This window comes from Peromyscus maniculatus, chromosome 5, assembly GCF_049852395.1.
Source record: "Peromyscus maniculatus bairdii isolate BWxNUB_F1_BW_parent chromosome 5, HU_Pman_BW_mat_3.1, whole genome shotgun sequence".
Lineage (NCBI taxonomy): Eukaryota > Metazoa > Chordata > Mammalia > Rodentia > Cricetidae > Peromyscus > Peromyscus maniculatus.
The window spans coordinates 99183921-99199174 of NC_134856.1; the positions used below are offsets into that span (position 1 = coordinate 99183921).

The following is a 15254-nucleotide window of genomic DNA, read 5'->3' on the forward strand; positions in this document are numbered from 1 at the left end:
CTACATAGTGAGTTCCAGATCAGCTAAAACTACATAGTGAGACTCTGTCTCTAAAACCCAAACATATTCTTTTTTAATTTGAAAGTTATACATAATAAGACACTAAATATGCAACATATGAAAATTCAACACATATCATAGTTCATTAATAACAAAGGAAATATAGGTGGGACTTTTTAATATTTAATAAGAATTTTACTATAAATATGAATATGCTTAGATACAAAACTATAGAACTACATTTAAAAAATTAAAAACATGTCTCTATTAGATAACCAAAACTTCATGAACCTGATTTGGATAATTCTCATATTGATAAAACCATAGAAAGAAATCTTATCAGTAAGATAGATGTACCAAAAGGATCCATGAACTGTATAGAAATGAAGAAGAAATCATCTACAGGGAAGTAAAAAAGAAAGAAAGTACTGCAGGAGAGCTGAGAACATCATTTTCAATTGACTTTTTGCTCCCAATTATTTGCTCATCCTTAAGCTCACACTCTCCACCACATAACTAAAGTCTTCTTAAAGACACATGTGTTTCCTGCCCCATGGAAACAGCTTAAAATGGCTTTAGTTAATGGCAAATAGTCAGGTTTGCTGGTTCTTTGTCAATACCTTAAGTGGCACTACAGTTTCTGTTTGCCTTCTTACTCTTCAGTCATTTGTCATGGGGACATGAGAGACACACAGAGCAGAACTGAGGCCAACATACAGTGAGAAATCAAGCCAGCCATATGTGTAATCAGAAATAAAGCTACCCCTCTGAATCCAGCCTGTGGCAGTATCTCCCAGCTGATCACACACACACACGTGCAATAAAGAATCACAGAATGAGACTAAGATTTTATGTTTCTTTGTTATGTGTCACTATTGTGACCATAGCTATCCAATACACTCACAGATTAAACTGAGCAATGGGGAAACTCTTTCCTTTTATATATTTAAAAAAAATAAAAACAAACAAACAAAATCCAAAATCACTTTCTTGAGATTGATTCTTTTTTCTTTTTCCACAAAAAAAAATCAGCAAATTCAAGCCAGGCGGTGGTGGCGCATGCCTTTAATCCCAGCCCTCGGAAGGCAGAGCCGGGCGGATCTCTGTGAGTTCGAGGCCAGCCTGGACTACCAAGTGAGTTCCAGGAAAAGGCGCAAAGCTACACAGAGAAACCCTGTCTCGGAAAAAAAAAAATCAGCTAATTCACGCCTGATTAGTGGAGAAGATGTCCTCTCCAGTGAGTTTTTCCTATATTCTCTACTGGGTTCCTTCCATTTTTCTCCACAGTCAGTCTAACAGCTCTATTGACTTTAAAATGGAAAAAAAAAATCCCTCTAATTTATGAAGATTCCAATGACTCTGTGACCTCATCTGTAAAATATGGAATCAACTTTGATCATTAGTTTAGAATTTTGTTTTGGGGTCTGTTGTGAAACTGTCCTCTGGTCATGATGGGACTGTTTTCTTTAGAACTACCAGCAACTGTGAATATTCCCCTGACACCCACTTAAAACTGGGCCAACTGGTTTTTAGTTACGGAGAGTGGAGGACTCAGGAGTCACCCCAAGGATTTATAAACATTGCTAGGGGGAAGGAGCTCATGTAGTGCCCCCTTTCCCAAGTATGTATGTAGTTAACAGTTGCTGGAGGGGACAGGTGTTCTTCTTCAGTGGTGTAACTGCCTGTAAGTAGTCAGGCTTCTGTAAGTAATCCATTACCATGCTCCTGTAAGTAACCCCATTTGGCTCACTAATTCACAAAAATATACTTAAACAGGTCATTTCTTTGTTTCTGTCATCAGCACCTTTTCTGGACAAGAAGACATTTCTACATATCTCCTCAGAAAAAGTTCACGTAACAGCACCCTTGGTTCGGAGGAGGCACTGAGAATCCTAGCATGTGGAGGGGGCAACGCAGGAAAGCTAACTGACTGGACTCTTCACCCAGCAACCAGTAACATTTTCCTTTGATCTGTTTACAATGTAGAGACTTCTTGTGAAAAATCAGTTTCACTGTTAAAAAAAAATTAGAAACTGAACAAAATATTTTTAAGATCTTCTCAGACTATAAGTACTACAATTGCCATTTTCATCCTGACCACATTTCAGAGACTATTATATTCAGCCCTTGGAACAATGTCTTGACTGGACACTCTAAGTCATAAATTGTGTCACTTTGCTCTCTTACTAATGATTAGGGTAAGTCCGGTTTGGTGGGGGCTCAAGCCTTTGCCTGTGCCCTCAGTGTCCTTTTTAGCCCCATGGCCCTTCCTGATCTTTAAAGCACACTCAGCTCTTTCCTGTGTCAGGTTCATATCTGCTCTTCTAGTCTTCAAAAGCCAACCTCTCGTTTTTCTTCAATCTTAGTTTATAAAACAGCCTACCAAACAAGTGTTCCCCAACCCTCCAAACTACCAGAGACCCATAGGACCTTGTCAGTCTCTATGAAAGCACATTTTGTTTTCTTTTTTTTGCAGTTCCAGAAGCACCCACTCAAAATGCATATTATTTGACACACTGATAAGTGTGAAGTTTGTGTGTGGGGTCCAAGTTGTCTCGTTTATTTTTGTATTAATAGAATCCAAAGCAATACCTGGCATACACCATATGCTCATTACACGGATGGATGAATAAATGAATGACCTCCTTAGACTTCATCAACATTTTCTTCACCATATTTCTAAATATTATGTAATATTTACAGACAGTATGCATGTGTGACTCCCTCAGCTATCTTCCTAATCTACACAAAACCTTCCTTATATGCTTATACATTCTCTCAATTTGTTCCTATGTGTCATTTTTCCTTCTGTTACAAGCTTTTACTTGTCAGTGGTCATTATCTGAGCAGCTTCAGGAAATTAGTTTTTTCTTGAAACTTAGAGATAGAGGATTTTCTGAAAGTGGCATGATACTCCTGGCCACTGCAAAGATGGCTCCCTCTGGAAATGAAAATGGTGGCATTTTTGCTTAAGCAGCAGACTTTGGTGATTCTATCTGATGTGAGTCAACATTTAAAAATCTAAATTTATTAATGAAAACATTTAAAATTTTGATTTAGAAAGTCAAGATCTATACATTAGATTATAGTCTTCAGAGATGACCACTCCAACATTCCTGTTTTTCTTCTCTATCTTCACATTAACTACACAACATTTCTTGACTATACCATATATACTATTTTTATCTATTGATAATTGCATAATGTAATTTTATATGCACATAACTGCATAAAGTGGAATGAGTAAACATGAACATTTTGTCACTGAAATGTTTCAACACTCATTAGAGAAAAGACATATAGCTTATAGGCTCGGCATACATTCTTATGAGTAGGAAAAGTCATAGCACTCCCCTTTTATACAAAATAATACATTTGAATTGCTTTTCAGTAAGTTCTTTAGAGAATTTTCAGGTTCTTACCATAGGGAGCAAAAGTACAATTGATGAATGAAGGTGTTAAGAAAAATAACAAAAAATTTCAAACCTGGTACTGAAATCTTCCCCACAGTGGGATGATTCATCTCCATAATGAGGCCATTGTGCAATACCTGAAAATAGAAAACCAGACAAATAGCTCATAGAAACTCTCTTTAATCTCAAGGTATGTGGACAGTCAACATTACTTAGTCAACCACTTAGTCAACGTTGAAGAAGATATTACAAAACAGAGATTTTTTTTTAACTTCCATTTGAAAATAAATATTTGAAGTAATTGTCATATACTCCAATTGAAGCCAAAAATGGCCAAGAGACTCAAACTGGAAAAATGCATTTGTACAAAATCTCCCCATATTTAAAAACATTAATTTATTTTAAATATAGTTGACCATCTCCCTACTTTCATCTAAGTCTGCTACTCTAATGTCAAAGCTCACCTTATTTTTTGCATTAAATACTGGCAGAACCTGACCAAACACAATTGCAGCAGGGAAGAGGGGTAGGGAAGCTAGGATCTGGACCAGAGGAGCCAATGGAGGATACACATACACTCCTGTCAATCTATTCAATGAAATTTAAGAGATCATTCCAATGTGAAAGGTGAGTCAGTGTGTCCAAGGGGCAAGTCCCTGCTGGAGGTGAAGGATGTAAGAATGAAAGACAAGCATGTAAGCAGGGCCAATTTAGAGAGCCAAGAGGGAGGCCTAGGTTAGGGACTTGAGCAGAAAGGTTAACCCAGTGATATTTTCAAGGGCTATAAGACTTTACAAGTTTTCAAGAATAAGACTCTGATGAGGGAACACAGAAAGAGCCAAAAAACCTCATGCTAGAGGGCTGAGTAGGTTCTTCTGTGCTGTGACTGAGATCAGCTTTTCAGTGTTCCCTTAAGAACAAAAGTAAATATAGCTTAGGATAAGACCTAAGGTCAGTTACTACTCATTATCTCACCAGGCACACATCCCTGCGTGCTTTGTTATTTAACTAGGGAACCTGGAGAAGGAGGCTAAAATGTTGTTGTTGTTCAAGAATCTAAAATCTGTTTGATATACTCAAATTGCTTTCCCTCTTAATAGAGGATGCCATGATGGCTTGGGGCCAGACTCTGTAACATGAAAATTGAATTACTATTGATGAAAATTTTTTGATACAGAAGCAAAATCCTACAAAGTTTTATTTTAAACAACTTGGGGATACCCGAGTATACTATCTCAAGCAAGCCAACATGGATTGTTAGATCTTCGGCAAGTTAAATGTAAACTGTTTCTTCTTCGCTGTCCCCAGAGAGTAGGCCTCTCTTTCCATCCTGTACATGACAGAAGCATTCCAGTGGCACAGTCCACTTAAGGACTTTGAGTTCATACCAGAACAACAACGATAATGGCTCTTCAGCCCTTCGAGGTTCAGATTGAGTGAACCACATTGTTACCAACAATGCATTTTCAGGGTAAAGGTGCACAGAATAGAGGAGCCGAAAAAAACATATTCTTCCTTGAAAAAAAAAAAAAAACTCAGGAAAATGAGATAAGGGGTATCTATTTCCAATAAGCTTTTTGGTCATATGATGATCGACGTCATCAACAAGAAAACTTCATGGGGAACCTGTTAAGATTGGCTGTGCTTAAGTATTCTGGTATCCACTCGGGTCATGCGAGGGATGGCCACTGTTTAGGAAAGAAACTCTCTAGCAAGCAAGCATTCAACCCCCCCACACTCAGGGCAGCAGCACGCCATATGGAGAGCCTTGACAGCGATGCCTTGCTTTTCTTTTGGCATCATCAGGTTTGTACACAAGCGCTGGCCAGAGAAAACCCTTGCCAGTGTTAGAGCTGTGCTATAATTTAATTCTGGTGTGGCTCATTCTCAGCATCCACCCAGCACAGCCTCCTTCTCTGTGGGGGTGGGGGCTAAATGCCAGCCGGAGGTGCTAAATCTCAGTTCTGCTGAGGACAGGCACAAAAATACCAAGCTAAATTTCACTTGAAACAATTATCCGCACACTGAATCATTCTTCTCTTCTCGTATCTCTGTTGCCCTCCTGACTACCTCTTTGTAATAGCACTGCAGTGCTACTCACAAAAGACAAAAGTGAGTGTTCTTAGCTAAATATAACTGAACTGATAGCGTTGAAATTAATTAACGCTGAATTTGAATCATGTAGCAAATGTTAAGTGTCAAACGTGAAAGGGTAGTTGGTAAAGGTCAAGGGACATATGTCAAAGTTTTGTGAAGCAAAAGCTAGTGGCGGTTGATTGAAATTTCTTGCAGAAGCAGCGTTAGGGGTCACACTTCCTTCACTTCTAACTTGATTGCTGTCTGCATGTGATATCTCCTGCTTGAGACTTTTACCTGATCAATACTTAGCTTTAAGCAAAAACACAAATTTGTTTGATGTTTGGCACAGGGAGCTAACTGCCATTTCTCATTGTCATTTTCTATGATGTTTGTACAATGAAGCAAATGGGCTGGACTGAGCTCCCATCTGTAGATAGGGCTGACTCTATTCCCTTGCTTGGTAGACACTCCCCTTTTAGTGTATGGTGTGGAGTTGAGAAGATTCCATAGGCTTTTCTCATGGCTCGGGTCTCATCACCCCAGAGGTAGTACTGTCCCTGGAAAAGTGCCCAGTGACCTGGAATCTTGGGTCATTCTCCAGCCTTGTTTGTGGACCTTTGCCCAGTATCATTTTCAAATATTTCAGAAGCCAGAAGACTGTATCCTGACATAAATCTCACCTACTCACTTCTGTGTGTTGTCTCATCAAAGCTTCACTAGAAACTGAGGCATGCCCCCTGCATTCTCTTATCAAATATTTCTTTGCAAAGGGTTAGTAGTTGCCCCCCTTCCTTTTCTCATCTAGCCAAGACTTCAGTGTGTAGAATTTTAATACAAACATTTAAATAAAAATGTTCTTTTCTATGGCTACTAAAAATGGACCGAGAATCTTCAGGGACTTTAATAGAGATTTTTAAAACGTATGTGTAAATTGTGGTACAGGTGCACACGAGTGCTGGTGCCCATGAAGGCCAGAGGAAATAGAATCAGATTTCTTGGGGCTGGAATAGCAAGCAGGAATAAACAACCTGATGGGGGTGTTGGGAACCAGCTTGAGTCCTGTGAAAGAACTGTGCACCTTTAACCTGTCTTCTTGCCAGCCCCAGGTCAGGGACTTTAAACTAAACTTTTCTTCACGTGGATTTCATGACTTTAACTTCAATCTGACCATTCAGGTCCATCTTATTGCATATGAAATTATTTCAAAATAAAGACAAAATCTACCCTGGAACTCTTATCTGAGTTTTGTCCATTGGCAGTGTGTTTGGATTCGACTGTTTTCTCCCATATTTTACTTACTTTATTCTTCCTAGACCTTTCATTGTTTGGTAGCTCCTCTAAATTTCATTTCTTCTTGATGTTTCAAAAGCCTATTCTTGCCAAGAATAGAATTTTTGATAGTGCACTAACCTCTTTAGCAAAGTATCAGGCCTACTTAAAATAAGGACTCTCTTTCTTTCTCAAGGGTTTTATAGAGTGACAGCCTAATGATAGTCAAATGATAATGTATTAATGATGGGGTGATAAATGTATACCTTAGAGTGATGTGAGAAATACATGTTTAAAGAAAAGTAAGTCTTTTTATGGAAGAAGAAGAAAAAGTCTGTAATGCAGCACTAGCAAAACAAACAAAAATCATAACAATTAAAAACTGATACCCTTGTTTTTATGGCCACAGGCTTGTAATCCAAGTTGCTTGGGTTACTGAGGCAGGAGAATTCCAAATTTAAATCCTGTCTGTGCTATAGCCTGAGTTCAAGGTCAGCCTGGACAATTTAGCAAGACCCTGTCTAAAAATTGAAAAGGGAGGGAGGGGGCTTGGAATACAGTTAAGTGATAATGTGCTACATGCAAGACTCTAGGTTAAATCTCCATTCACACACACACACACACACACACACACACACACACACACACACACTGATACCCTCTATCCAGTGCAAAACTTTTATGGAAAGCAAGAAAACCAGCTTCAGGCTACATTTTCTTTACATGTATCAAAACTGAGGTAATACCAGCAATGATATTAGTGAGGATGCCCAGAAGAAGATGAATCTATCCAATTTACTGTGAATCCTCATTTGACAAATTCATTTAATTCAACCAGCTCCACACAACTCTTATGTTAGGCACAAAGAAGGGGCAGGCAGTAATGATGAACTAATTTGCACCAAAATTGTCTATAATTATAAGAGAAGGGATAGAGAAAAAGAGACTTAAGCCAATCTAGAACCAAACAGATGCTCCACAAGGAAGGAGCAACATCCGAGAACCAAATATTTAATTCTTTTTTAGAACAAAGTGACTCAGGTCAAAGAGGTCAGTGAAGGCCATTCATTCAACAAAGGTAACACTGAAATTAAATATTAAAGCTAATAACAACTAATAATAAGTACAATATTATCACCTGTAGCAAAACTCATTAAAGCTCACTCATTACATTAAGAAGCAAACATATTTCATTAAATCTTCTGATAAGACCAGACCAGAAGTAGTATCTTCTGTCCAATGATAAGATAAGGAAGGCTTAAAGAAGTTGAGCACTGGCCCAAGATTTTACAAGTGACAGGTGGCTGACCTTGGACTATAGTTAAGTATGTCTAACCCTAGTCACATAGGAGGCTCCTGGTAGTTGGACAGTTAGTCAAAGAAAAAAAATGGAGAAGCATAATTTGATTTGTCATTAAAATAACTATCCAATGTGGTCAATTCTGTAAAATGAGTCAGTTGAGAGAAGCAATGAAGCTAAAGAGATTTCATGGCACCAGGAGGCACACATAATTAATAAATTAAATGGCTCCCTCAGAGGAAGCCAAGAATACTCTGGCACAACATCTTGAAAGCTGTGCATAGGGAAGGAATTGCACCCAGACTAGCTCAGAATGTGAGGGGCACAGATCCAGCCAGTGATCTGGGGTGGAGCACTGCAGAATTCTCAGGCTCAGAATCCTCACTAGTATAAAAGAATAGTAATTTCTCTGTGGCATCTGTAGGGATCTCATGAGGTGATAGTCATGGCCCTATTACCAGGTGAGTTCATAGAAAATGGCAACTATTTCTACCACAGTCAGCACACAGGGTTCAACCTCTGGCTCCAATAAGAATACACTGTGTGGATTTGGGCACATACATTTGTCTGTGCAACACACATATTAAATGCATCATCAGGAATGGGTATTAATTGATAACGAGTACAAGTACTAATGTAGTTTTTGCTTTGTTTTTGAGACAGAGTATCATTATGTAGCTCCGGCTGTTATGGAACTCACTGTGTACACCAGGCTGGCCTCAAACTAACAAAGATCCACCTGTCTGCCTCCAAAGTGCTGGTTTAAAGACATGTGCCACTATACCAGAATAAAAATACTAATGTGCCAGACATAAAGTGCTAAGGAAAATATAAAGTGCTAAGACCATAGAAAAGCACCTTCCAGAAGCTTACAATCTTGCACGGGGAATTCCAGTTAAATGTACTGACTGGTCTGCTCCTAGTATGTGAAAATATCTGTTTGGTCATCTGTTATATATTTCATAGATATTCAACAAATATTTTTTTAAATTAAATCGGATTAACTGGATAAATATCAGGAGGGTTTTTTTTTTTTTTGTTTGCTTGCTTGTTTTATTTTCTTTTATTATTTGGTAGGGCTGTTGTTTAATTATTTCCCCAAACTTTAATTTATCTAGACACAAAGATCTTCTACAATATGTGGACTTTTAGGGTCCCCATATTTCCAGAGTTGCTTTGCAATGACTTCTGGCTGACCTCAAGGGCTATAGTGCAAACATGGGAAGACATTCCAGGGACCACGGTGAGAAGCCGTTGAAGGGATATGGTCATAGCTGACTGGAAAACATAAGAGTGACCTACAAATCAACAACAAGGGACACCCCATTTGTAATGTAAAATATGCCAACCAAACCCAAAGAACACAATCAGCAATCTCTTTTATTAGGTAAAATCAGAAAAACAATTAGAAAATATGCAATAGTATCTCAGTAAACAAAAGCAGTAAATTAATCTCATTTATTATTCAACTCAAACACTTATTATATGAAATGTTTATGACCAGAAGTTCTTCAAATTTAAGCATGTTTCTGATGCTGGAATAGTTGCATATACATAATAAGATATCTTAGAAAGGGTACCCATTCAAGTGGATCATATAAATCATGCTTCATATATACTTAATATTCTAGTCTGAAGCTAATTTTATGGCATGTTTTCCTAGTGGGCCTATATTATGATCCAACCCATAATATCAGATGGAATTTTCCGTTTGTGGTATCAAAGCACTCAGAAATTTCATTTTTGGAGCATTCTGAATTTCAACATACAGTATCAACTTTAGCAATTTAATAATTCTTAGTGTAACAGGAGAATAATTTTGAAATAGTATTTGAGAAGTTCTATAAGCAAAGGCAAAACTCACAATAGATACAGTCAACAAATTAGTTCAACAGTTTATAAAAACTTCCCACAAAAAATACAGAAATAACGTGAATTCATTAGCAAGGTAAGCCCTCATCTTTCCCTAGATCACGGAGATCAGATTTGAAGGCTGGCGTTTGGAGCTTTCTTACTCCTTCGACTCAACTTTTCTTTCTTTATTTCTTTTTTTGTTCTTTCTTTTCTTTTTTCAGTTTCCCTACTACTTTTAAATTTTTATTAGTTCACCGAGTTTCACAAAGAAGGCTTTGATAACATTCAACCTCCCCTTCGGCTCAATTTCTATAACTAAACTGTATCTTCAAGTTAATGTACATAAGCCTCTAACATTTCAATTCCAGAACCTCATAATTCTTAGGCTGGAGAGGTGGCTCATCGGTTATGAGTTCATGCTTCTACAGTAGACACTGGTTCGATTCCCAGACTCTACACAGCAGTTCACAACTGCCTGCAATCCTAGCTCCAGAGACTCCGATGCCTCTGGCCTCCACAAACACAAGACACAGATGTGGTGCACGCTCTTACATGTAGGTAGAACATTCACATATATAGATTGTTAAAGATCATACTTTAAGTAGTGCAAAGAGGCATTATAGTATATACACATAGTTTAAGAGCTACTAATAATGAGCACACATGCACTCAACACTAGCACAGAAATGTAATATTTTCAACAGGCTTAATGACCCAAGTATGCTCAAATAATGATCAAATCCCAAGTTATCACTGGACTGAATTTTGTTACTCATTTTTCTTATTTTTATACTTATACCACATATGTGCATACTGACAACAATTAAGTATTTAATTATCTTACAGCATTTATCTCGGTAAAATCATGCATATGAATTCTCTGACTTGCTTTATCTCTGGACATTACTTCCATGATGCAACTACTTCAAAGCATAAGGCTATAGGCTAATCATGGTCATCAATGTAAAGTATGGTATTGTATGGTAAAGGATATAAATATACCAGGCCTTTGTAGTTTTTATTGGTTTATATTATATATACTGAGTTTCATTCTTATACATAGTTATTATATTCAATGGATTTTTACCATAGTCATTTTGTTACAATTTGTTTTCTTCCTCCCAATTCTGCTGATCATTTTTCTTTTCTCAACTGGGACCATTTCTCTTTTCATGCTTGTTTTATCATTTTCTATTTTTTGATATCCCAGTAAGTTTCTTTAGGGTTGCTTATAGACAGATCTATCCAAGACTTGGCCTGTCAGCATCCAGTAATGAAGGAGTAGTGAAGCTCATGGACCCCTAGTCAACTAAGGATGTATATGAAGTTAATTGCTGAAAAGAGATGTGTTTTTTTCAGTGGTGTACTCAATGGCAAGATTTCCATGATACTGTAAGTACACCGTAATTTAGTAAGCTACTCTTTTTTTGTTGTTGTTCTGCAATTATTTTACTGTGACTAAAAATGCAAATATTACCCTACTTTTTTATGAAACTATTTCTCTAGGACATACACCTAAAGCTTGAATTGTTAACAGATAAGATTTATGTTTATTCAATTTACTAGGTAATAACTGTTTTCTAAGTAGTTTGTAAATGGATTGTTTTCAATTGTTTTACATTCCTTGGTAAAACCAGGTATTTGAGTGTCTAGATTTGACCAGTTTAACTTGCATTTCCTAAAACAATGAACTTACTTTCTCAGTTTAATAATCATTTAAGTCTTCTTTATAACTAAATACTAATCAAATTCATTTATGCACTTTCTCAGTACCCTAGTTGATTTTTAGTATTAAATTTTCAAAGTTCACATATTCTGGATATGAGTCCTTTATTGTAACATGAAAACATGGCTTTATTACTCACTCATTTTATGACAGATGTGGGTAAACAAAATTCTTTATTTCAACAGTCTTGATTTACTGACCTTTGTTGTATGTTCTACAGTTTTTGTTATACATTTTAAAATTCTTCCCTGTGTTTAAATGACAAAGATATTTTCCTAAATTTCCTTAGAAATTGATCAACTCAGTAACAGCTGACAGAAAGTTAGTGATGAAAGGAAGTAGCTTTCACTTGATAAACAGTATATTTTCTTGAGGATCGCAGTGGTTTGTCCTATGATTCCAGCATGAAAAGCCTGAGGCAGAGACAGAGAAAGTCCTGCCTTTTACAAATAATAATAAGACCCTCAACAAACTAGCAAACACAAACCAAATTACAGAAAAGGAAAAAGACTAAAAGAATGAACAAATGAAAGAAAGATAGAAAAGATCATGAACAAAAGTACTAAAGCTAATTATCATTACACAGAAATTAAATAATGAGATTTAACCATAGCAAAACACAGTCTGTAGGCTGGAATCTAAAAGGTTCTGATGGAATAAATCAAAGAAGACTTCAACACATAGAGAAAAACACAATACTATTGGCAAGGATACTCAACATAGCATAGATATCAGGTATCACAAAATACAGAGGTTTGGTGTGGTTTTGTGAAGACACATTTTTGTAGTTAAAATTTGATCTTGTTTAGAAATTTACATGAAAAATTCTAGACTCAAACCAGGTTTAACAGTTTTGAAAATAATAATAAAATAAAACTCAACCTATGTGATATTAACATATCAGATAGGTTGAGTTCTACACTGGGGAGCTAAGAGAAAATGGTATTAACAAAAGATCAAATATGGAAATGAATGGAACAGAGTAGGCATATCTAAATCACTTTTGCCAAAGGAACAAACAAATCATAGAAAAGACAGCTTTTTCAATAGTGGAACCGAACTATTAGCAAAACAAACAAACAAGCAAAACAAAAACAACAAGCAAATAAAACGGAAACAAAATATCTCAGCCTAAAACTTTTTCTCCCTTAAAAATGCATTCATATCACATTGATCCCAACTCTTTCTAGATCGACTCCCACCTCCTACCCCTACAATTTTTTGTCCCATTATCATTACTTTATAATTCATCAACTCCTATTAGTTCTGTCCATATACTCCAGAGTGTGAGGCCATCCACCAGATTATGATCAACCTACCAGGAGTCACACCCTTAAAGAAAATTGGCCGTGTCTTCTCCAGAAGACATCAATTTCGCATAGCACCTCAGTTTAGAAGTAGGGCTCATAAATCCCTTTCCATAGTAGAAAATTAGATGGTTTAACATTGTGAAAGTCTTGTGTAGATCTTGTGTGACATTATTTCTGGAAGACATAAATAAATGTCTACTGACCCCAGAAGGGAACCAACAACAAATATACAGATACCACCAAAATGAAACTTGATGAACTAATGGTTTCATTGGGGTTATTTATAAGAATGTGGATGAGAGGTTATGTATTGGAACAGAAATGACTCAAAAACAGTTGCATCACCAAAGCCCACCCCAGTATGGACAACAGTTCACAAAAACTGGAAAGCAGGAACACACCACACAACCAGTAGGCAGCTCAACACTTTAGAAAATGTCCTTCACAATAGCTCAAATGGTTTCTGTTCTTTTTATGCAGTCCAGCTGGTCTCTGCTGCTTCCAGGCAGTCAAGTGCTCTGAGATCATCTCCCAGGAGCTGTTACTGTTTCTATATGTTTGGAAAAGAAGGAGTCTAGTGAATCTTGTCAGTTTCAAGGACTTCCTGAAGCCATTGAGTTGTTTATTTCCACAGTTTAAGGAGCTTCCATGCAGGATGGAATGTTTCACCTATCTTCAAAACATTCTTTTGTTTTCACCTCCCTATAAGTATTGTTTTAGCAAGCATCTGACTAAGAACATTCTGTAGTTTTCTCTCCCTTTAACACTGACTGAGAACATTTTGTTGATTTACCTCCCTTATACTATCCCATGTCTTAACAAGCTTTCTTCCAAGGTGTAAGGTCTTAATCTTGGAGGAAACTGTTATGCAACAGGAAGCAACCAGAGATGCTGCAAATTCATGAGTGCAACAGCCCTGTCATGTCCAGAAGATACTGTTTCTTTCAAGTACTCCTGGATCTCTGGCTGTTACAATCTTGCCACTCTCTGTTTGGGAATATTTCTTTACACTGTGAAAATGTAATGAGGGTAATAAAAGTCTGAATGGCCAATAGCAAGGCAGGAGATATAGGCAGGACTTCTGGGGACAGAGAGAGGAAGTGGGAGGAGATAATCAAGGGTCATAGGGAGCCACCAAGGAGACATGGAGGGAGTCAGACATACAGAATAAAAGAAAGGTAAAAAGCCATGAGACAAAATGTCGATTAATATAAATGAGTTAATTTAAGTTATAAGATCTAGTGGAACAAGTCTAATCTAAGGCTGAGCTTTCAAAATTAATAAGAAGTCTCAGTGTCATTATTTGGGAACTGGGTATACAGAGAAAAACTCATTACAACCCTCTGTCCTGTGATGGTCCCCTGAGTCTTAGGGAGAGATGTTAGAGAGTCATGCCATTTATGGCAAAGCACTCCACTGACACTTAACTTTCTGATCTTTCACCAGGTGTGTGTTTCTATGTTAACCATTGTCCATTGCACAAAGATCTTTTTCTGATAAAGTCTGAGAGCTGTACTAATCTTTAAATATAGAGATATAAATTTAGAGGGCAGTTTAGTACTATGTCAGTTTTGCAGACTAACAGTTGTACATTCCCCCTCTGGGACCTCTGAGCTCCTCAACTATGGGTTCACATCCAGATGTACAGTAAAGGCATATATTTTCTTCTGTGGAGTGGGCCATAAATCCAATTAGAAGGCAGATAGTTACCCCCATAACATTCCTGCCTCTATTGCACCCACGGGACATTTTACCATGCAAGTCGTTATTAGAGTTACAGGGTTCAAAGTTGGGTAATACTGTTGCTGACTTGCCCAAAGACCCCATCCCCAAACAGCCTTCATAGCACCTTTAAGTACTACAAAAGCTATACATCAGGGAGAAAGCTCCTTGGTGAGTGCCAGCTTGATTTCTCCATGTCATGTGACCAATGTGTGTGGTGTCTTTAGCTATAGGATCTTATCCTCAATTCTGGTGGGACGCTTAGAGTAACAGTGATTTTGAACATCTCCAGGAAACTTATGGCCAACAATTCAAGGGGAGGTATCCCACACCTGGCATAAACCATTATTTGGTAACATATGGTTTCTGGCAAGCACATAATTCACTGTGTAGGAATCTACATCCTCTATCTCAATGGATCAGGGACTTAAAATTAATAAAAATACTATAAATTTATATTATTTTTATTTGATATTATAATATAATTACATCATTTTCCTTTCCATTTCTTACCCCCCAATTCTTCCAAATAACCCTCCTTGCTCTTTCAAATTAATTGCCTCATTTTTTATTAGTTGTTG

At 37.2% G+C, this 15254-nt stretch overlaps 1 protein-coding gene across 7 annotated transcripts in view; it reads right to left on the bottom strand.

Annotated features, from left to right (window-relative positions):
* Sugct (succinyl-CoA:glutarate-CoA transferase) overlaps positions 1 to 15254 on the bottom strand; it is a 727080-nt gene that overhangs the window by 108742 nt on the left and 603084 nt on the right. For 6 of the 7 annotated variants that reach the window (XM_042278244.2, XM_076572951.1, XM_006980141.4 and 3 more), the window contains one exon: positions 3487 to 3550. The exons of the other annotated variant lie outside the window; for it this stretch is intronic. In XM_042278244.2, the coding sequence (XP_042134178.1) occupies positions 3487 to 3550 (64 nt within the window). The remainder of the gene's footprint in view (positions 1 to 3486; positions 3551 to 15254) is intronic. 7 annotated transcript variants of the gene reach the window in all.